Source organism: Propithecus coquereli, unplaced genomic scaffold (genome assembly GCF_000956105.1).
Source record: "Propithecus coquereli isolate 6110/MARCELLA unplaced genomic scaffold, Pcoq_1.0 Scaffold98, whole genome shotgun sequence".
Lineage (NCBI taxonomy): Eukaryota > Metazoa > Chordata > Mammalia > Primates > Indriidae > Propithecus > Propithecus coquereli.
Window position 1 is genome coordinate 5,936,106 of NW_012156173.1, and position 24,690 is coordinate 5,960,795.

Consider the following 24,690-nt stretch of genomic DNA (forward strand, 5'->3'; position numbering starts at 1 on the left):
AATGGTGATCACATGGCAAAAATACTCTCCAGGGATTAGGGGGATTTGGGAGGGGTGGTAAATCCGCAACTAAAGGACACGGGGAGCACAGTAGGGGGGAAGGGCATGCCTTTAACCCGCACTTGGGTGAGGCAAAGACATAAAGTGTAACCATAATGTTTATACCCTCATAATACAATGAAATAAAAATAAAAAGAAGAAATAAACAAATAAGAAAATAAAGCAAAAAAACTGCCCGAGCTTGAGATGGGTTCTCTTTTGTATGTATGAAGTCAATGATAAAGCTATACTATTTGCTAATTAGAAAAAAACACAGTGGAGTATAAGAAATATTCATCACTGAAATGGTTAAATGTTCAGATAATAAGCATATTTAAAATAGCAGCAAAGTCAAAGGAGACTGAACATAATAGAGGTTCCCGCAAGGGGAGAAATACTAAGATAATTGAACAAGGAAGCAATTGTAGATTCCAACTCATAGACCTAATGGGCTAAATGCCAATATACTGATCATGAAGTTATTGACAGAGCTGACTCCAGGATAGTAGTTCTCAAGCTGTAGTGTACCTAAGAATTAATCACCACAAACCCATTAAATCAAAACCATAATGGCTGGGATTCATGAGTCTGAATGTTTCACCAACTCCATGGTGGTTTGGATTAAAGAGGTTCTTATCAGTGTTGAGAAGCAATCGTCAGGGTAGCAGATTAGACCAGAGGTTGTGAAGCCTGCCTCTGTTCAGGTTGGTAGTATAATCTTGGATTACGTTTTGACTATAGCACCATGGTATCCATTACTACATATTTTTAACTGCTTTGCTTTCTTTCATCTACATTTAGCGTTGCCTTGCCAAGCTATTGAAAACAGGGGCAGAAGCAGGAGTGAGTGATGCTGGAAGTAGATCGTCACTCACCCCCGCAGCAGGGGGTCAGCCCAGGTCCTGCCACTCTCCCACTCTCATCGTGGCCTTGACGGTAGACCTGGTGGTAGTTTTATCTTGTGTTTCTTTTCTAGTCTGTTTCTGTGTCATCAGGTACGAAGTGGCTGGAGAGAAAAGGCTGGCCTCAGCGGAGCTGTGTTCAGCATGAAAGATCAATATCTGGCTTCCCTCTTGTTTATAGCTTTTTTTTCCTTCTTTCTTTCCAGAATATGTCTGTGCTGGAGAATCACCACTGGCGATCTACGATTGGTATGCTTCGAGAATCAAGGCTTCTTGCTCACTTGCCGAAGGAAATGACGTAAGTGCCACCAAGATGAAACACACTGATGAGCACGCAGTAAAGATAAGCCACTTTCTCTAGGGCCTGCCTGGGACCCCCTGCACGAATGGCAAGGAGCCAGCCGGCTGTGCTTCCTGCCTGCATTGGGATGTCTGTCTATCAGAGGAGATCTGGTGTCGGTTACAGCAACCCGGAAACCAGAATCTCTCTGTGTGCTTTGAAAGGGCCTTGGACAGTCAATGACTTGAAGTCAGGAAAAGGGACAATAAACAGCTCTCAGTTTTCACTCTTCAGCATCAACACTCTGCTTTGCCAAATTCCCATCCTTTAAGTTAGCAAAATTGTTCTCCCATGTAGATCCAAATAATAAATATTTGTCAAGAGGTAACGTAGGAGTTCTCAAGCTAGATTTAAAACTACTCCGATAAAATGTGTTTTGTAATTGCCAGTCTTAGCAAATTAGAAGTCAGAAATTCTTTTCTAAAGTGTCATTTGTTAAATACTTGAATTGATCCCAGCAATTTTTTCATGATTAGTTTACCTATGTCTCTTGTGCTTTAAACAGAAGGGGAAACACTAGTTTCCTGGTTCACAGTTCATTACCCCCTTGTGTAGGCCAAGTCCTGCTAAATCCAACGCCATTGCCTCATTTTCCTCATGGCCCCAAGTTAGCTGCTACACGTGTTCCAAAGCCATTACTAATTGCAATCTGTTTAATGAAAATGGAAAATGTTCAGAACCCAAGGAACCCAGCTAAAAGGAGTAAATAAATTGCTGCATCCTTCTTAATGACAAGTACATACATAACTTGAAGTCAAGGACCAAGTGGTATCTCTCCATAAAACAAGCAGTATGCTCCAGGGTTGTAGGTTTATTCTTGGCCCTCTGATACTATCTCATGCACCCAAAGGAATGTGGAATTTGCAGGAGGAACTTCAGTTCTGATAACTTTTTGTCCTGGAACTAAATAAAACCAGTCCTTGTGCATGGAGTAAAAACCTGTGCCTTTTACTAGAATATTAAGTTGCAAAGATTGAAAGGATTAAATGTAAAAAGAACTAAAAACTAGAACAAGAAATCAAGTCAGAAGGAGAAAAGAGGAGTTGAGTGGGAGGGACAAATTAAAAAAGGAAAATAGAGAAGAGAAGGAAGAATAGTGAGGACAGAAAAGAAGAAAATGCAAGAAAAATGGGAGGAGGGACTGGGGCGGCCAGGCTTGTCCCCTTTATTGTTTGCATTCATCCTGTTGGTTGATCGGTTAGTATTCATTTCCTAAAAAACTTCTTTCATCTCTATGGATTCCAAATCAAAATGCCATAATTTTTTAAGTCACTTTGTGGAACACAGTGTTATAAATTGCTTTTGCTAGAATAATCGTTATGCAATAATATAAGCAAAAGGACTTTGTAACAAAAGCTATCATCATCATTATTACGCCATGCATTACATCATCCTCATGTAAATACTTTACAGTCCTTTTTCTGATTTTTAAAAGTAAGACAGGTTAACGGTAGAAACTAAGGAAAACTGAGAAAGGTATTAGTTTGAACCTTACGAAATTGCTATTTTTGAGGGTCAAAAACCACAGACTATTGGCAGTTTCATACAGTTCAACCTGATATGAAGAAGAAAACTAAAATTACTGGTAATCCTGCCATCCAGGAATAATTCATGTTAACCCAGCTGGTATATTTCCTTTTAGGCTTTTTTCAATACGACTGTATTTTAACAAAATGGGAGACCTATCTTGTAGTTATGTCCTGACATTTTTCATTTGCTATAAAGGCTTTTTTCCGTATCATTAAGCCTGTTACTTAAATTAAAATCAGTTTATTGGCTACATGGCATTACTGTGCCAAAATATATGCAACTATCGCTTATCATTGGGAATTTAGATAGTTTCCAAATTTTTGCCATTATTTATGCTCAACAAGCATTCTTAAATGTATATTTTTATCCCAAACTCAAATATTCTATTTTCTCAGAATATGTTAGTGGATAGAAATTATTAGTCAGAAAGGTCTGAATTTTTAACATCCTTGTATATTACCAAGTGGTTTTTCCAAAAATTTGTATCTACCTGCATTCCCATTGTTGGGTTATAAGAAAATGTACCAATACACCATCACCATAATTGTTCTATCTTTATTATCTTTTTTAAACATTTGCAAATTTGACACATATATGTGAGTATATACATATATATATGTAGAGAGAGAGAAATGGAGGTTTTCATTGAATTAGTATGCATCATTTAATTACAACTAAGACTGAAATTTTTCATATATTTACTGGGCATTGCTATTTCTTTAGAAAACAAATTTTTATATTTGGTCTTTTCCTATCAGTGTTATTCATTTGTAAGAACTCTTTGTATATTAACTACAGTAACCATTTGTTATATGTCTTAAATATTACTTGATGTTTTTATTTACTTTTTAATTTGATTCATAAAACATTTTGCCTAACCAAAATAGTTATATTTCTGATTATAAATTTAATAAATTCATATTTTTAAAGAATTTATAAATATTAAGAAGTATAAGGAAGGAAATAAAAATCACCCATAATTCTGCTATATATTTTTCCAATTTATTTTCTGTTACCATAGAGATCATGCTTTACCTGCTTTGTATGCTGTTTTTTAACACAACAATAAAACGTGACATTTTTCCATGTCAATAAGTATAGCTGTACACCATCATATTTAATAATTATATAATATGAATGTACCATGGTTTATTTAACTAATCTCCTTATAAATTTTTGTGATTATTTTTTCCCTAAAATGCTTAATTATTGTAAACAATAGAATAAACATCCATGTAACACATCTTTACTAACATGTTAATAGAGATTTATAGATAAACTGTTGGTCAAATTATTCATGTTCAACAAATGCTTTTAAGACTAAGTTCTAAATTATCCTCCAGAAACATTGTACTAATTTACACTCTCACTAACAGAGAAGGAGTGGAATTATTTTCTCCACACCATCAGCAACATTAAGTATTACAGTCATTCATTAATTCAGGGAATTATTTAATAGATAATTTTAATCCTTACCAATAAAAATGGAGAAGTAGTATCACATAGCTGTTTTCATTTGCTTTGGGTTATACAAAGAATATTTAATACCACTTGATATTTTGAGAGTAGTTTGTATTTTTTTTGTGAATTCCCTGCTTCACATAATTATTTTTAATGTTCAGAAGTGGATTAAAGATGTATGTGTGGCTTAAAAAATGTGAACGGTGAGACTATGAACCTTTTAAAATATAATGTAGGGGAATTTTTTCATCAGAGCTGGGAAGGATTCTTAAATAGGAGAAAAATCTAAACTAACCATAAATAAAAAGATTTTTAGATTAAGCTACTTTAAAAATTAAGACTTCCTTTTCTCAATAGACATCATAAAGAAAATGAAAAGACAAGCCAGAATGCGAGAAGATATTTGCAGAACAGATAAACACATTGTAGTATCGTCCTGCAATGGATACAATATAATAATGAAAATGGATGAACTACAGCCTTCACATCAACATGGATGAATTTCAAAAACGTAATGTTAAGCTAAAGAAGCAAGTTACAAACTAATACATACCATATAACTGAAAGTTAAACCATATTGTTTAGACATGTATGCACAGGTGATAAAATTATAAGTAGCAAGAAAATGATTAAAACAGACCAAAAGAGTGGTTACTTCAGGGATTAAGGGGAGCGGGATTGTGGTGAGACAGGCAGATGTTCTTGACCTGTGTGGTGATTATGAGATGTTCATCTTATATATGTGTACGTATGCTCTATGCACTCTACTTACATATATTTCATTTTTAAAGGTGAATTTTAAAAGTAATTATGAATCTTTCCTTCCATTGATTACTTTCTAAATGTGAGGTAAAGCTCTAACTTGCTTTATTTTTCCAAAATATGTCTCTCTCCCTGTAACATTTGTTGACTAGCATATCTCTTACCCACTAGTCTGTAATGGCATCTTAATCACCCTTTTTTTTTTTCACGTTCCAGTATCGCTTTTTGCTGATCTATTCTGTTTCGTTGGTGGATCTTTCCATCCCATAGTACCATTCACTATTACTCCCATCGTGACTATTTCTACTATTTTGCATTTTCACTCACTATGCAAATCTTAATGTTTGAACCCTCTAAAAGCATAACCCAAACCCCTGTGATTCTGTGAGTCTTTTTGTGTCCTCTTCCTTAAAGCATGCATTAGTTTTTCTAGCCGTAGGAACCAGGGAAATGTATAAGCTACCACAACTTCGTTCTCCCAAGGTTTCAATCACCTGCACAGCTCTTGGCATACCTCCCATCCAAGGACAGAACTGACAGTGGGAGAGAGACTCGCTCGTGGGCTGTGCAGGGCTGGGACCCTGTGTAATAAACAGAATCAAAGGCAGAAACGAGAGTATGAGCCACCTGATGGTGAGAGAATCAATCACCCTCCTCAAAGGGATTTGCTTTCTGTGTGTGTGTTTTTCTCTTTCATTCCTGTGGATGCAGACAGGATATTGAACAGCAGCTGGGCTCCTTGATCTTGGCAACAGACATCAACAGGCAGAATGAATTTTTGACCAGGTTGAAAGCCCACCTCCACAATAAAGATTTAAGACTGGAGGATGCACACGACAGGCACTTTATGCTTCAGGTAAACAATAACAACAACTAACTGCCATTATCCTTGCTGCGTAAAAACACTTACGGATATAATCAGTATTTTAGCACATTTGAGAAGGAGTTATCTCTCCCATGGTATAAGTTAAAGCAGTGACCTATTTTATTAAAAGCTTTGAGATATATGAAATTTTTAAGTGGTTTACAAGCAAGCAAAATCTGGGTTTCATGTCAGCAAGTTGATAATATCTCATTTTTCCTCGTTTGGTAACTGCTTTACCACGGAGTAGCCACACTGGATCTACCACATTTTGTGGCTTGCTGTGAAATTGACCAGTGTAATACCTGTGCGATTTAAAAAGACCGTCTCTGTAACACAAAAATTTTATGTTAATTATAGTTCAAACAAAAATTGAAAAACAAGTGGACTTCCTTTACCTGAAATGTATTTAATCAAACCCTGCTTTGCTTACTTTTACTACCTAAACTATTTTCATCTGAGGCTCAAACGTCTTTATCGTCTTACCATTGTGGGGCAGCAATAAATAAATTATTTTAAGTTGAATTGAATTGAATTGAATCAGATCAAGCCCAACCCTTTCTGCTTTACTCCCTGGCAAGAAGCCATTGGTACAGTTTTTTTTGTTTGTTCCAGGCTTCCATGCTGCCCTCTGTAGCTGTCCAAAGTGTTCCATCCTTGCTAGGAAATACCCTACTCCCAGGTGTAGAACTATGATCCCCTCCTCCTTTCTTCCCAAACTAGTCTTCTAGTCGCTGAGCGCCACAAACATCAACCAGGTGTCTGATCTGAGTGACTCAAGCCAAGTTGTAAGTAGTTGAAAGATTTGGCCTTGAACAATTACACTTCCAAAGGAAGGCTTACTATTCAAATGAATCCCTCAAGGTAGAACCTGGAAGGGACTTCTGCCTCTTACCTACTCCAACATGTGCTCGTACCCTCATTAACCAGGAAATAAATGTAAACAACCAAATGTGCAGCTTAAGATGATCCAAGGCTCTTCCAGACCCCACCATTGCTAGCTGTTCTGTGATCCCAAGGAACTGGGTCAAAACAATGGAGATTGCTGGTGGGCAGGTCTCTTGGCAGCAGTTGGTGGTTAAAAGGGAGAAGCAACTTCTCTGGAAATTCAAGGTTACCCTCCTAGGGTCATCATCACTGACAAAAGCTGACATCCCAGATCCAGACCCGTATGAGGCTAGCCACAAAGGCCCTGATTTAGCTGTACAAACAAAATTGGTACGACTTAGCTCCCTGGCTGGCAGTCTGAGCTTACACACACAAACACAGGCACATAAATGCCAACACACATAATGTAAGTGATGTACGGAGTCGGTCAATGTGGCTACTGTGAGAGTGAGGTCCAGATGATCTCACCTGAGCCTGGCGAGGGGGCCCCTGCAGCCTCCCTGCCTGTGAGGGCTGGGGCAGCAGAAGGAGCCAGGCCATGATTTTCTTTGGCCTGCCCACCCAAGTCTCCTCCAGGAAGCTCCATGTCCTTGGACTGTGGCTCTTCCCTCCTTCTCACTGCTGTAAAGCCAGCATTCTGAACGAAGGCTTTGTGTGGTGGTGAATAAGTGCTGTTTCCTGCAGAGGCATGTCAGGGAGGCCCTCTGTAAATATGGGCCTGGTACCACGAGGCAGACTGGCGGGCTTCACAGCCCCTTTGGCTCAAGGTGCATTTGCAACTGAAGGAGCATCCTCTGACAACCTCTCCCTGCCCTGTCATTTCTCAGATCGCCTTGAAGTGCGCTGACATTTGCAATCCTTGTAGAATCTGGGAGATGAGCAAGCAATGGAGTGAAAGGGTCTGTGAAGAATTCTACAGGCAAGGTCAGTAGAGATCCAACTGCTGAGATTTCACTGCCCCTTCTTGCAGGCATTTATCCTAATAAAACAGGAAATGGCTAATCTGTCATGACATTTGTTCTTTCGTCAACTCTTATTATCCTAACCTTTCTCTTTAAGTCTCTTGCAAACCACCAACCCTTTTTTGGAAAAAAATCTAAAAATAAATAACGTTGACTTATTATGGAAACAGGTAGCAATGAGGCACAATAAAAAAGGGCCAAAGTGGGACATAAATCTATATGGCTTTGCTCTGTGTATACACCAATGTGAGGGACAGTTTGATTTTTACTCTGACCTTCATGTTAACGAGCTGAGCACAGCCTAAGCGCTAAATGCTGTTTGAGGTCAATGTTTTCCACTCTGACAGAAGGACTTGGACTCCTTTTGTGTTCCTTCTCCTCGCTTTCTTAAACAAAGTTAATAATGAAATTGGACCCAGCTGACCAAAAATTGAGTTCATCCTTTCAAATAGAGTTTCCACAGTGAGGTAGAGAATTTTGCTGCAAAAAGACAAATGGCCCTGAATTAGGGTATAATTTTTAAAAGATTACCCTCATTCAGAAATAAGGCAATGAATTAGCAAGCAGGACCTTGACGTTGGGTGGGATATCGGCCTTTAAATACAGCCTTGTTTCTTCAGGCTTGGTTTCAGTGTTCAGGATGTTTGTTCAGGCATCAGTGCTGCCCTCTTGCTAGTGACAGGATCAGGTTTGAGAGGCTGAGAACAAATAAAGCTTGAAGTGTCCCACATACCAGCTCTGTGGGGAGGTCAACTAGCAACAGCAAGCCTTTTGGAGGAGCCTCCATTGATTGAAAGATGTGTCAATGACACCATGATAGCCCCAAAAACAGAAAAAGAATTGATTGAGTTCATGTGGGGCCAGAAGGTTCTGCTTACCGTCTCTTTCTCTCAGAATAAAAGTGCTCACGTAACTCCTACAGCTCTGTGTAATTTCACTTGAATTAAGTGCGAGTGGTGAGAAATCTAAAGATCAGTTCTAGTTGTCCATGATATAAAATCTCCACTGAGGACAACACAAAAGGATATATGGTGAAATCAGAGCAAGGAGGTTCTAAATTAGATATGATACTTTCTTTATTGTGTGATTTGTAAAATACTGAAATAGCACAGCAAGAGAAAGGCTAGGATCTCCATCCTCAGAAATCAGACAATGGGACCGAGAAAAGATTCTGCTCTTTCCCGCTTGGTTTTGACTCAGTCATATGCTATTGTGGGTATCAACTACAGTCCAAGCCTTTTATTTACTCATCTTGAACCTTATTTGGATTCTGAGCAAGTTGGGGCATGTCACTTGGGAAGAGAGTTAAGACCCACAGAGTTAGTAAATCAAAGTTGTTAACTAAGTAAATGGCATCAACCAAGAAGGTTCACCTATAAGACCTCTTTGCAAAAACTTGCTGTTGTCCTAATGATATATGCATGTGCAGCATTATAAGATGAAAAACCTAGAACATTTGTAACTCTGATCACTGAAGATGAGCTTCCATACACTTTTCTCTGGCATGTCTCCTGGCAGAGGAAGGAGAATAGAGAGGGCAGATCGAGTCCTTTTGGTTTAATAACCTTATGATCTAGCAGAAGTTCTGCCCATTTGATTAATAAGAAGAGAAGATCAGACTCTCTGGTCATCCAAACTGCCTGTCCTCCTTACTGAATTATTTTTTTTTAATTCTTTAAGGATGACTTGTATCATTTTGATTAATCTTATTCTGGCTTTCAGTTTAGGATTTGGACTAAAATTCCCGGTCATTCCAGCCTGCTCCTGGCAGACAGGCTTCCACCAACTACTGACAGTCCTGGACAAAGTATCTTTAATATGATTTATGATGTTGAGCAAAGAAAAACCTTTACAATCAAGACTAAGTGCATAGGGAGAAAGGAAGATGAGAGCCCATGAATTAGGAAAACTGTTATATTCTCAGATCAGAGATTAGGATTCCAAACACCATGTGCCTTCCTCCCCCAACCCCAACATCTTAAAAAAGTAGAATTCCTGTCCCTGGTAATGACAGATTGATGTTGTCTCAATCAACCTAGTTTCCCAGAAGCTTTTATTGAACATCTGCTTCCAGCCTTGTCTAATCCTCAGCAAAACTGTGATTTTCCGATGTACAAAGCCCCGCTGGGGATGTTATGATGGATACACACAAGTACAGTTCATTTATGCTTTGTGCTCTCAAAATAGTAATCAGTAAAGTTTCTGGAGGAAAGAAACTATGCGATTTTCCTCTTTGTATTCTCTACATTGATTAGCAAAGTATCTGAAACATATAAGCCCTTTATAAATTTTGTTGAATGAGTGAATGAACAAATGATCTGATTGGAAGACCTCCAGTGACAGAGGTCATAGAAGACCTAGTGCTGAGCACAGTGGGATCTGAGCCGGGTACTGAGGATGTTTCCTGTTCCACACTTTCCAGTACAAAAGCCACGAGGAACATGTGGCCAGTTAAATTTAAATGAATTAAAATTTAATAAAATGAAAAGTGTAGCATCTCAGTTTTATTCATCATATTTCAAGGGGCTACCATAGTGGGCAATGCAGAGAACCTCTCCATCATTGCAGAAAGTCCTGTTGGACAGCACTGGCCTAGACAGAGGGAACTAGGAAAGCACCGAGGTAGGGACACACCCTGCTTTGTAGACCAGCTCAGTCTCATAGAAGGTAGGAACGAGAGGATGTGGCGCCTCCTGGACACAAGGCTAAAATAGAGAACATGACAATGGGAGCCTTCTTAGAAAGTGCATTTGGGGCAACGTATATAGCTGAAGTGGAAGAAAAACTGGAGGAAGAAAACTAGCTAAGAAGTAAAAATTAAGAATGGATTATTATGAAACAAATCCAGGGTCAGGCAGAACGAAAAGGGGAAAATAAGGTATTCCAGAAGAGGAAGAAACAGGATCGATGCCTCAAGATGGAGGGTGGAGAGAAGGGAGAAATCAAAGATGACTCCTTCAAAGTGTTAACAGAAATATGGAGGTGAGGAGAAGCAGCAGCTTTGGGAAAATCCATTTGAATATTAAATAGTGTCCTGCCCTCCCTGAGAAGGTTATGATCACCTGGACTTGGAGAGCCAATGCAGCAGGCTTCCCTGAACTCCTCAGGTTAAGCCAGAGCAATTTCTTTGCATCAGTCTTGAAAATCACCAGGGCACAAGAGACCACAGGAGGCATGGCTACAGTTTTAAAAAAAATGACAGAAGTATGGCCTCTCTGGGATTCTAGGTCAGTGGTTAAGTGCAAACTTCCTGAAGCCAAACTTCCTAGGTTGGAATCCAGGTTCCCCCCTTTCCTAGCCGTGTGACCTCAGGTTAACGTACCTTCCCTGTGTTTCAATTTCCTCATGTGTAAAATGGGGACTATAATGAGGTTGTTATAATGATTAAATTAATTAACATATGTAAGATGCTTAGAACAGTGCCTGGTACATAGTAAGTAAGCACTATATAAATGTTATATTTTTCTCTCTTCTAGTGTAGGGGAATAGACTCACAACCATGAACCTAGCTAATGTTTCTGAGCACTAGCTTCTCCACTGATTAATCAGATTGTTTTTCCAACTCAAAAACTACCCATGATTTTTTACCCTCAGGAAGGACTGATAAAGTATTTTGCTTCGCATGATGCATTTCTCCTTTGGTCTTCTAGCTGACAAAGGCATTAAAAAGAAATATCGCTCTAACCTTTATACTTTTTTTACCCTTCAGTTACATTAGGTAAAATGCTAAGGAATCAAAGCGAAAGATACCGAACTCTTATTTCTGATTAATTTTGTAGCTACAGACAGAGATCCTGCTCAAATGAGATCTTTCTAGTCCTTCTACCCCATTTCCTCCCTACTCATTATTCCTGGTTGTCCTCAGGTGAAACCAGACTAAGGTCAGGCATTGTGAAAGCAGAAAACGGGATCGGGGGAGGATAAAACCTGTGTTCTTAACCTGTAACTTAAAGACAGAACTTCCATTTCATGTTAGGAAATTTCCTATTCGTTGTTTTCTTATTTTTATAGATCTTGTTCAAAAGTTTATTCTTGTCTCAGAGCACACCTTTTTACAATGAGCCTATTATAAATGTCCATTGGCAATCTGGTATTTTAAATTTTCATGAAAGCTACCAGAGTAAGGCAAAACAAGTAAGTGCTAAAGGATTCCTAATGATAACACAACAGGGAACATAAATTCCCAAAATAACTTCTTCCAACTAGGTCATTAAAACTATTAATACTCACTTTATAAATTCTAGATTACCAATGTATTTCTTTTTCTTCCATCTTAGGTGAACTTGAACAGAAATTTGAACTGGAAATCAGTCCTCTTTGTAATCAACAGAAAGATTCAATCCCCAGTATACAAATTGGTGAGTTGGATTTAATATCAATTTTAAATGAATGGTTTTGGCACCTCTGATAGGAGTCACAAAGAAAAGAAGATCTACACCCAGCTTTCGAAAGATCAACAATGGAGATTTAATCAATGTCCCTTTGACCAGCTAAGTGCAGATAAACACTTTAATTATGACTAGTCTACTAGGTAATTACCAATTGAGAAATTGTGAAAAATAGTATGAAAGCTTTGTTATCGGTTAAAGTGTGATATCAGTGCATTCAGAATAATTATTACTTCATCTAATTGAGTTATGCATAAGATCATTAAGCAAATCAAAATGTAGAAATTTTAGGCACTTTAGTGGAGGAAATAGTTTTACTCCAGTAAGAATTTCTATCACAACTTAAAACACTCCACCAATTCCATCTACATTTAAAGCAAGCCTTTCTTTTCCTTGCAATTCCCTTCCATTGAAACAAAACTCAGAACTTTAACTCTTTTCCTTATAAGCTCTGGCCCTGACATGTACCAGTTCATATTTTTTATCTGTTTGCACAGACTTCAGACAACTGAATGCAATCACTGTGCTACAGCCCTCTGCAACGCTCAAGGTTTAACGAGAGGAAAGGAGGAATTTGAAAAGATAAACTGAAAATTAAGAAAACCTGAGCAAGTTAGCATGCTATACCTACAATCACTGAGGGTCAAATCTAACCCACAGTCCCAAAAAGTAGTCATAAAATCATCTTCAGGATATAGGGACAAAATAAATCTAGCTACAACAATTTGAATGGAATATACGAATATTAAAATAAGTGTGTTGGAATTATGAGATAATTGAGCATTCATTTTTTTCCAAATTGTCCTCAATGTTGTTATGTTGTCTTCGCAATTAAGCCAATTCCTCCACCCCAAAGTAGGGGAGAGTAATAAAAAAAATAGAACCCAGGACCAATGATGATTCAGAATTGCTGGGGATTTTGGAGGCGGGAGCAGCAGCAACAGAAATCAGCCTCAGCCTCAGCCTCGTTGGACCCAGTTCTGTCCTATTAGTTGCTTTAGCTGTGGAGGTTCTGCAGATGTGATTGAAAATTAGACGCTGACCAAAGTCCTAACCCTGAGACTCACTGTATTAAGCTCTGGCTGGAAAGAAATTTGCTAGGCAACTGTTAATGACATTTTGGACCCCCCAAACGAAAGCATTCACATTGTTAAGCACACAACCTGGATTTGCAAGACAGACCTGATTTCAGAGATTCTGTCCTGTTGTTGTCATGAGAACACACTTATTTTGTCAGATATGTCCTGATTTTCAGCTCAGAAAAATGTGGTTGCCATAGATACCTCTTTTAAAAACGGGTTGGGAGTTGAGTAAATAGAGAAATCCCATGGATGCTACACCAGCACACCAATAATAAAGAGAAAGAGAAGGTGATTATCAAACAATTCAGTACATAAATCGTTTTCTACCTCTGTTCCACATCTGCCAGCTCTTAAATGTCCAGGGTTGGGAAGTATGGTGGCATGTTAGATCGGGCTAAACTGGAAAAACCCAAAGAGTTAATCAGAGTCTGATGGATTCTGCAGGCTTTAGCCCCCCAGACAACAATTTTTCTAGTGGATCTTAAATAATGCAGCTATTGCCTGTGTCCTGCCTCACTCTGAGTGAAAATCTTCCCTCTCTTTTTCCTTTCTCAATCCAAAATGAGAATTTTCTGAGTGCCTTTCTCAGGCTTAGATCTGATTTTCTGTTTCAGTAATTCATATTTACCCAAGTGGAACTGGGGCTTAATATCCCTGCTCTTCCTCCTCCCCTCCCCTCTCTCCACCAATTCTGAATTTTAAAAAGAAAATATTACATCAAATGAATCTCTAATTGGTGAAATCGATAGAAAGCTGAAGAGAAAGAGGATTTCCTTCAATCCTTGTGTACTCTGAGGCCACCATTCCTCCCTGTCCCCACTCCCACCTCTCCAGGGGGACAATTCCCAGCCAAGTCAGCTCATCCCATGAGGAGAGAGGTCGGCACAACACACTGCTGGAACAGGCTCCCAAACCTGAGGATGCAGGAGCCTTCCTTCCTTTGGAAAACTGCTTCATGGTGTCTACTCAGCCTTTAAAATCGCTTTCCTAACTAGCATCACAAGTCTTTATACGTCTGATAAGTCTAAATACAGATGTATAACTCCAGGGTAACTTCAGGAAGAAAATGAGTTCATTTTTTAAGTGTTAGATCTTTAAAATGTTGGCTTTGTAACCTTTTTAAACTTAGATACACTTGACAAATATTCACCCTTTGAGCTTTAGAATAATATAATTTTGCAAAGTATCTTTTTAGATATCTAATATCTAATTTCTTTTAAGTTGAATGATATTAGAAATTAGATATGGAGATTGTGAAGGAGTAAAGAACATTCAAGAATAGCAAGCAAAATGTGACATCCTTACTTGCTGACTCCCTAGGTAATCTTGTCAAAATGCCAGATACAGACATAAAGTCACAGGCTTAACTTTCCCCCTCAGGTTCATGTTCTCTAAAACAATCTCATGATGTTTAAATCATATTTCACATAAGATGAGATCATGCAGAAATGTATAATAACATTTTACATTGCTGCATCCTTTTTCCATCTCTATTAGTATCCTCAAAGGCCAGGTGTTGGTTATTTGTCCAAAAAAAAAAAATCAAATGAAGCCTTATAATTCACATGCCTGTAAACATACAGGGTTAGTTGTTGGAAATTTTTGTTATGCTGAAAAGCATTTGCCTTTTCTCTCCACATCTACATTTCAAGAAAATACAATTAAAAACCTAAATAAGTGCAAGTTTGTGATGATTTCCAACAATTCTGGCCTACACTGAAAGTTATCTTTGCTTAACAAATCATGTCTAATGTCGAAAGCACATTAACAGCAAAACATGATTAGAAAACAGCAAATCTTAAATATATAAGAGAACAGACATACTAACGAAGAAGTCTAATATCGAACTATCTTATCTGGTCACTAAAGTAGGACTTTAAGACAGGTAAAAATCTGTACTGAAAATGAATGAATTTTATTTAAACCTAGTTGTTTAATATAACTGAAAGCAAGATATGGCTATAAAATGATAATCTTGGGGGAAAAAAGTATTCTACAGGGCAAGTGTACAAAATCTTCAGATGGTCAGAGTCTGTGAGATGTCCCCTCCTGACCTCATGGGCTCGTTCCTCTCCTCTCCCTCCTGCCTTCCTTAGTTCCAGCAGACTTCTTTCTCTTTACTTTTTTATTTATGTGTCTTTCTCCCTCTGCAAATAATAATAGCCAATACTTACTGGGTGTTTAGTATGTGCCAGGAGTTTTCCAAACGTGTTTTTACATATGTTAAGACATTTAATTGTCAGGACAACCCTATGGGTTTAGTGCTTTCTTTAGCTCCTTTTTCCAAATGAGGAAACTCAGGCACAAAGAGGTTAAGTGACAAGACGAAGGTGACATATTTTATGCTCCCAGACTGAAGACAGTGACCCTATCTCGTTTGCCTTCATACCCGGGGAGCCCAGTACGCAGCGGGTCCCCCGTGGCGTTTGCGGGGGAGGAGGAACTGGGTTTCCTGCCCTTCGGTGACGACTTTGGCCTTGCCCGTTCCAGGTTTCATGACCTACATCGTGGAGCCGCTCTTCCGGGAATGGGCCCGTTTCACCGGGAACAGCCCGCTGTCGGAGAACATGCTGAGCCACCTGGCGCACAACAAAGCCCAGTGGAAGAGCCTGTCGCCCAGGCAGCGCAGGAGCAGGGGCAGTAGTGGCAGCGGCCCCGGCCACGACCACGCAGGCCCCGGGACTGAGAATGAGGCGCAGGCTGCGACGGAAGGCGACACCCCGTAGGGAGCCTGACCCGCCGCTCCGAGGAAGGACTCTCCTCTGGGTTGTGGCCTGGGGCTCTTTGAATGCCGCCCTCCTCCTACTCGCCTGCCTCCCCTCCTTTCCGCAAGTGTACAGAAGCCATTTGTCACCTCGGCGTTAGCTGCCGACAGGAGCAACTCCGTTCAGTGACGTGGGGGCTGATCCCACGGGCAGGGCGCCCCCCAGGAGAAGACTGGGAGTGAGAAAGAGGTGCTTCTGCCATGTCCCTCATGGCCCTGGGTCACACTGTGACAGGCAGCAGTTCCCGAGGCCAGAGCACTTTCTTGTTTGCCATCTGACTGCTGAGCTGCATGACGAAAACACCAGCATATTTGGAACTCCGAGGATATCGGTCTTAAGTGCAAGAGCACAAACGAGAGCGCGAGAGAAAGTACCTTCTATTTTAATAATAATTATTATAAAAAATAATAATGAATCTTTTTAACTTTTGTATTTTATGCAGTAGACAATGGATCTAAAACTCTGGACCGAGATTACTCAATGTACCCAAACTTGAACAAGGGGTGCATTGTTTTGTTATGGACTTTATGCCACTTTGGGGCAGAGATTCGGCATCTTCTCAATTTCAGAAACCACGTTTCCTATCCGACCCGAGGGGAAGGTGCTGTACAGTTCATTCCTTTGCACCGTTAGCCGATCTGTCTATAATGGATTCAGTGACATGTTTATATTCGCACATGTACATTTTCTGTAAATACCAAGCGCTACTGATTCCCATGCCAAAATACATGAGTATTATGGGATTGCTACCTGTATAAACAATGGCACTGTGAACAGAATACTGTTAGTTTTAATACAAGAGAATGCATTTGTAAATATGGTATAGAGTTTATTAATATACTGTTGTTTGCAGATAAAGGCCTTAACTTTAAACACCCTTCATCTTCTGAAAGCTGCCCAACTTAAATCCTCACAGATAATCTTTCCGAACTGCCATCCCATGTCCATCTTTATGTTTTCCAGCTAAGGTCACAAACCAAAACTGAATAAAGTCAAGGAAACATTTTGGGAAACTTCACACGCATTCCGCTCGAGACCATAGTGTTTAATCTGTGACACTAAGCATCGTTTCCTCAGATTAATGAGACCCTTCAGCAAGTCTGAATCAGTCACTTTTCAACACAGCAGAGGTGTTTTAACAAACCAGCTGATAAGCTTGTGTTTTTGTGACTCTTATTACGGAACATGGTGGTGCGTCAGCCTCACGGGAGACATAGCAGGTCTCAAAAACCTACTATGGCCCTGTCCTCTACCCATCAGGGAATTCCCTGCTCCCACGCCACACAGTTGTCTGTTCTGGCTACAGTACCAAAGGACCTTTGGTTTATGGTTGGCGTGCATTTCTTTGGTGTTAATGGTAACTGGATTTTTCTTTTTCCTTAACTTCATGTGAACAACTAGCCAATTGTTTAGCTGAAGTTAATATTATTTAAGTCAAGAAAATATTTCAGTTTTATGACAGACTTTACCTTCCTGGCAGGTCATTGTGGTTAATTATGGCTTAGCTGGCAATGTCACCTTGGAATTTTGTTGCCATTTTTTCTGCAGACACTTGGCCATAAAATCAATTCATTACAGCATTCTTCTCTAGGCTGCTACTCGCTGTGCATTGAACCTTTTCTTTAGAAGTTTTAACATAACTAATGTTAGACAGACATTGTTGACGCCCCTTTCTTTTAACCTTCAGCTGTGCAGTAGTGGGAGAATGACTGTTTCTGCCACTATCAGCTGTTTCTCAAACTGGTAGAATAACAGGTGGTTCTCATTTCCTAAGTGCAACTGGTTTGGGGTTTTTTCCTCCTAACATACAAATGAAATGTCAAACATTTGACTGGCCCGTAATAAGTTCCTATAGAGAGACTGAGGCTTGCAGAATTAAGGTTTAGGGGAAATTTTGGAAAGTTGGCTGTATTTTCATTAAAGTAGGAGAGATTGTCAGATGGTACTGAAGAAAGTGTGAAGTGTGAAGATCTTATGAAATGGGTGAATGATAAGTTGAAATTGATATGGGTGAGAAGGGAGGTTGTGGAAACTGAACACTAACTTTTTTTTTTCTGTAATCGCTATGAACCGACAAATGCTTCTCTGTCACTTTAATATTCTGAAGCTCTCAGCTCGGCAAGGCCCCAAAAGAGAATATGATGGGTGTATTCCCATTTCCAAACCTCTCTTACTTTGGTTTGATGATGCAGAGAGAGCCATTGAGTAGTCTATTTTTAATGTATATGGGATCAAATCAAGGAAAGCAAGGACAAGAAAGTAGAGATAGGAAAGAAGATACTATTTTAGCTAATGGGGCCTCTACCTTGAGTCTAGGAAATGGACTTTGTTTCAATTACAATTATATTATAATTTAAATGAGTAAGATTGGAATGTTCTTCGTAGTTCCAAGTTTATAGGGCAAAAATGTTTATGTTACAATTAGGTCTCGAAGAAGAGCTCACAGAGAAAACTACCGAGCAGCCAGTGATTGAGCCTATGAAGTAACTATGACTACAACAAAAATCTGAAGTAAAACGAGACGTGATGCAGAAACTGGATGCATCTGTCTCCTTTATTCTACTGTCTGGAGATTTCTTGAGTTCCTCATTTGTTGGCAAACAAAACAACAACAACAAAAAAAAAAAAAAACAGAAAAAGAATGTGAAAAATTCTTTTCTCTTGCCTACTAGTTGCTATCTTGCAATATTTCAATAGTTCAATTACTAGTTAAGACACAGCTATTGGATCATCTATGGATTTTATCTTTACAACCTTATTCTCCTAGTCCACAGACCATCCAGAATTGACGTACCAAGTTTATTCTTTCATTGCTCAAAAAGAAAGGAATCAAAGGGCTATTTTTAGTAAGCTAGAGGTAAAGTTAAGATCAAATTAAGACAGAAAGAGAATATCACTGCCAGACCTGATAGGCAAAGCCTGCTTTCCTTTTAATAGCAGCAATGAATAGTCAGGACCTTATTTATGAAACCCTGACCTACCCATAACTCCGTGCTAGGCTAAAAACCAAGCTCTGTTTCTCCCTGCTTACCGCTTCCCACAAAGGGATTTGGAGTGTGTCCTGCAACCCTGTCTTCAGATAATGCTTCCTGCAAAACACAGGCTTGTTTTGTAATCTTTTTTCATGTTAAATGGGATCTGCTCAGTGATGTGAATTTGGTTATGAGCTTGTATTTCACTGTATTTCTCCTGCTTTGTTCTTTTAAGCAAACTCTTAAAATTGTGTCATTTTGTGTACACATGTGAGATTTGAAAAAACCACCTTGTGAGTTTTGCTCAAAATGTGGCCTAAAAATATCCATTGGCATGTCTAGATGAACAATTAAAAATAAAGATAATTTCTTAAAAATATCACAATATGAAAATATACTAATTCTCACCAGGTAACATGTTACCAGCCAACCAATTGGATTCAACCAGAGGGACCCACTGCTCAGGAGAGGAAACATTCAAGGCAAGAGCACAGATGCAAACATGGGCCATGTGACTCATTCCACCTGGGGGCTGCAGAAATGCCCGTGTCGATGAAGGTGTTAGCGCCAAGTTAGGGAAACTGGGCCACCATTCTGCTCTACATTTCCCCAGAATCCTGATATTTTTCTGACTCACATTTGTCAAACTCATATATGAATTGGAATGCGGTACAATGTTTTAGGTTCTAAAAACATAGCAGGCTCAATGCAAGAATTATTTGTGGAAAATGTGGTCTCACATTTCAGGATTGGAGGAGATGAGGAAGAATAGAACAGTACATGCAGGACAATTGAGTGTTCTAAATCTATCCAGAAACAGAGGAGACAAAGAACATCACCCATGTTCCCCAGAAACACCCTTGTATCTTTTTGGATTCTCCCATATTCATTTTAAGATTTGTATTCAGAATCCCACTGATTCCTTAACGTCTGTCCATGTTTGAAGGCAAAGTCACTTTTTCATTTGTGGACGTTCTATGTTATAAAACCAAAATCAAAAAGGAGACCCCAGTAGTAGTATTTCAAGTGAAAGTCAGACATGACTTCCAAAAGTTACCCAGAAACCTAGCTGAAACATTGTCAAGTAGGCCAAGCCTACATGAGCAGTTACATTTCAATTAAATAAATATTGATTAAGGATCTACCATGTGCAAGATGTTGTGCTAGATATTGGGATATAAAAAGACCCAGTGCCTCCTGGAGCATTCAGACTTGTGCCAGAGCCTGGCGTTATCAGTGAACGCCTCTTAGATAATTTGTGAAACACCTATGATTGCCCACAGGAAGCCAGAGCTCCTTCCTGGAGTACAACATGATAGAAAGCAGATAAGCTTCCAAGACAGAAATGGGTCCCCATCCTGGTTTTGTCACTAACTTATTCTGGGACTAAAGGGACATTCCTAAAACCAATGTAAAATTATTTCCAGACAATAATACCCTTTATAGTATTGTTGTGGCAATTAAAAGATTGCATACAAAAAAGCACCGAGCACACTCTCTGGTACATGGTCAATTTTTCAATAGATAGAATTTCTCTCCTCTTAACAAAAAAACTTGGCAAATAGACATGGGTAAGATTAGGGAGAATTTATGGGGAAATAGAGTAAAGAAGTGCTGGTGATTTCACATTAGGAAGTCAAACTCCTAATTAAGACAGAGAGATTATTTTTTAAAATTTAAATTTTAGCTAATATAGTTTGAAAATGCATAATTGCCTTGTCAGTCACCTAAGCAGCAATTCAATTGCCTGAAATGCTTCAAATTCTAGTATCACAAGTGCCGATCTAATCTTCAGTATTTTTTTCCTTTTTAGGGAAGCAATGCAGTAGAGTTTTTAAAGTGTGGGCTTTGGAGTCAGACAGATCAGAATTTAAATCCCTCATTATCATTAGCTGTTTAACCGGAGGCAACTAATTTAACCTTTGCTGACTCTCCATCTCCTCGTCTATAAAATGATAGTAACATCTACCTTCTGGGGTGATTGTGAGGACAAAATTAAATAATATATGTAAAACATGTAGCACAATTTCTAGCAGAAAGGGAGTACTTAAACGTAAATTCCTACATCACTTAAAGAAAAAATATCTGTAACGTGGGAGTTGGGATTCATCTTTTACTTTCTGTAGGTTGTGCCAATTTTTATACAAATGAAAACACATGACTCATTAACAGACATTAAGCATGATTACCTACAGGTAGCCAGGTTGATCATAAAATAATCCTTGTATTATGGACAAAACACTGTAAAAAATGATTAAAGAAGACAATGTCCCTGGAGTACTAAGGATACACTGATAAGACTAGGGACAAATAAGGGTCTATTTCTTCTGATTTTAAAGTAAATACTCCTCAGCCCAGCCAGAGGAAAATAGTCTGGTTAACCTAAAACTTTCCTAGAGTTGACAAGAATACAACCCTGGCTAGAGAGAAGGCTTAAATAAGCAAACTTTACAACCACTCAAGTTTTCTTGAATTCCATGCAAATCCTACAAATCCCATTGAGGCTCCCAGTAGCCCTTTCCCTTGTAACCTCTTTTTTTTTATTTTGTTTTTGTTTTTGTTTTGTTTTTTCTTTTCTGAGGCAGGGTCTCCCTCTGTCACCTGGCTGGAGTACAGTGGTGTGATCATAGCTCACTGCAGCCTCAGCCTCAAACTCCTGGACTCAAGTCATCCTCCTGCCTCAGCCTCCCAAGTCCTAGCTAGGACTGCAGGCACACACCACAATGCCCAGCTAATTTTTTTAATTTTTTGTTTGTAGAGATAGGGTCTTGCTCTATGGTTGCCCAGGCTGGTCTCAAACTCCTGGCTTCAAGCGATCCTCCTGCCTTGGCCTCCCAAAGCGTGGGGATTACAGGCATGAGCCACCACGCCTGGCGCCCTTGTAACCTCTTCATCAGATCCTTTCTGACCACCGACAGCAGAAGCTGAGGACTCCAGGGGAGTCTTTGCAAACAGATGCCCTAAAATAAATTCGCTTCTCCTAAACTAACGTTTTCCAAATTGCATAAAAATGTGTGTGCCAAAAGGTGTTTGTTAAGTGTGCCCTGAAAAAAAATGGCTTCATAGTCAAACAAGTTTGAGAAACAATGGATTGAACACAGAGGTTGTTCTCCTGCATACTTCTCAGAGCTCTCGAGTGCTAATGGATGTCTCCAACAAGATGATTTATATGACATCATCTGTTTGGATCTAGTTTTGGTTTCATATCATGAAATCTTCCTTAACAATTTGAACCCAGGATGATCTCGCCATTTATCATTTTCCTGCCTTAGTATTGTTAGTGATGATTAGTTGTTTTTTATTACCATTAATGATGTAGGTGGGTGTGCTCTGCCCAACTTGAGGTGTACTATAACATAGTAGTTAGCTTACCTGAGTTTGTGGCTTGACGTTACCGCTTACTAGGTGTCTGGCCTTGAGCAAGTTTCCAAACTTCCTGTGCCTCAGCTTCTTCATCTGTAAAATGATGATTAAAATAGTACCGATTTCCTAGGGTTTTTGAAGAATAAAAGAGTTCATGCATATGAAGCACTTTGAACATTACCTGGCACATAGAAAGCACTCATGAAGTGTTGGTAAAAACCAGCATCTTCCCCCTACATCCCTCTCTCAAATTCGACTTGTCAGCTGCTTGATAACAGGGATAACTATCCTTATTTTTTTTATGTTCTCCATAGTGTAGCACAGAACATACTTACAGAAGATATTGAATCAGTACTTCTTAAATGAAAGTACTTCTTAAATTTTTGATCAACAAATTGAAAATCAGACGAGAATAGTATGTTCACGTTTAAGTCCAAACAAATAAACTCCAACTGTAACAATAAATACCCCAGTAATTTAAATACAGATGCTGTTTTTCAGGTCCACAATTGCTATCCGATAGAATTTTAGTGTTTTTAGGAACATAGTTTAGGAAAACAGTAGCTTTTCTCGTCCCAGTTTCTGAACATACTCTTCCGAGCAGTTAAGGTAAGAACCATTTCCCTGAAGGACTTGATAGTCAAAGATTCCATCCAACTGGAAAAGAAGCCTACAGAAGCACCACTAAATTGCTTCTTTTGCAGGCCAATATGTGTCCTACTGTAATACACAATCCAAGAAAAGACAGAGATAAATCCCAATGCTCATCTTTTAAAAAGAATGTGGAGTAGCAGATAAGTCTCTTATTTTTTCCTTGTTAAAAGCACTTCAGATTACACATAACCTACTCCTACTCTTTTTCCCAGTAAGCAATTATACATGCACTTTTAAAGTTGTCAGCAAAGTAAGCCTAATGGACCAAAATGTAGGATCAGTTTTGGGACTTGTTTATTTTTTTCCTACTTCCCACTGCTATAATTTAGTTCGGACTTTTTTTAACAGGAGAGTCAGAATTTACATTTCGATGGACTTCAATTTTCTCAGAAACATCTGTCTCAGTCCACGTTTGAAGAAAAATAATTTATAAATGAAAACAAAAGACCTATAGTGTTATGCAACAGCATAAGCAAGAAGTATAGTCTATAATTACAAATTTCCAAGCATTAACCTTGCTGAGATGGGAACAGCAGAAAGTTCTGATAGATTTTTCAATACATGGGTTATGTACATGCTCTGAAATATTTCTTAGCTGCTTCTACTGACTTTAGTTACTAAAAAATATATTAATCATTCTATAAATAGCTTATCAAACATCTTTTGCATCTGAAGCTTTCTTTACCTTAAATTCTAGTGGGAAGGTTAAGATTTTTTTTTTTTCACTTCAATTAACGTTGTTTTCTTTTTTAAACAGCAGATTTCCAGTTCTTAAGTTTGGTTTAGTGAATGTCCAACCCCACCACCATCCCATATAAGTGGCAGGCAGCCAGACACGGGTCCTGGCCCCACAGTGGGTGCCCAATCTCTGCACAGACTGCAAAGTCCCCAAGGCACCATTGCCAGCGGAGTAGGATGAGATGAGAAGAGCTTCGATCAGTAGACAGGCTGTGTGCAGGGCCTCCCGCTGCTGAGGGTTTGGGTACGTATGTGTGTCCTGGAAAGGGGACCAGGGACTGTGTGGCAGAAAAAAAATGACTTGAATATCTAAAATGCCTACTGCGTGTTAATAAAGTTTTATTTGGGCTAGAAAGGAAACCATGGAACAAATAACTGGACATCATTGTTTCTTCTTTATAATAATCAGAGCTAAGTGTTCTAAGCCAGCAGTCCCCAACCTTTTTGGCACCAAGGACCAGTTTCATGGAAGACAATTTTGGATGGTGGGGCAAGGGGCAGAGGCAGAGCTCAGGTGGTGATGCCAGTGATGGGGAGCGGCTGTAAATACAGGTGAAGCTTCGCTTGCTCCTCCAACACTCACCTCCTGCTATGCGGCCCCCAGTTCCTAAGTTTCATGGCAGACAACTTCTCCAAGGACTGGGGGGATGGGGCACAGCAGAGCTCAGTGTCCTGGCCCCCGTTCTGGGTGGACATGAATTTTGGGGGACACTATTCAGCCGAGTACACCTGGACACTCCTCACTCATTCACCTCATGTTTTACCCCCCATCTCTCCCAACACACACATCTGTCAGATTTTCTTTTACTTTTTTTTACTTTTTAGTTGAAGATAATTGTAGATTTACATGCAATTATAAGAAATAATACAGAGAGATCCTGTAAACCCTTCACCCAATTTTCCCCAAAGGTAGCATCTTTCATAACTATATTATAATACAGTATCACAACCAGGAAATCAACATTGATAAAATCTGGCAACT

The 24,690-nt window shown here is 39.1% G+C and overlaps 1 protein-coding gene across 2 annotated transcripts in view; it reads left to right on the forward strand.

Moving 5' to 3' along the window:
• Positions 1-16,984, forward strand: part of PDE7B (phosphodiesterase 7B) — a 356,282-nt gene extending 339,298 nt beyond the window's left edge. For both annotated transcript variants that reach the window (XM_012665196.1, XM_012665195.1), the window contains 5 exons: positions 1,148-1,239; positions 5,746-5,890; positions 7,612-7,708; positions 12,024-12,104; positions 15,707-16,984. In XM_012665196.1, coding sequence (XP_012520650.1) covers positions 1,148-1,239; positions 5,746-5,890; positions 7,612-7,708; positions 12,024-12,104; positions 15,707-15,942 — 651 coding nt within the window. In that variant the 3' untranslated portion in view covers positions 15,943-16,984. The remainder of the gene's footprint in view (positions 1-1,147; positions 1,240-5,745; positions 5,891-7,611; positions 7,709-12,023; positions 12,105-15,706) is intronic.
• The last annotated feature ends 7,706 nt before the right edge of the window (positions 16,985-24,690 follow it).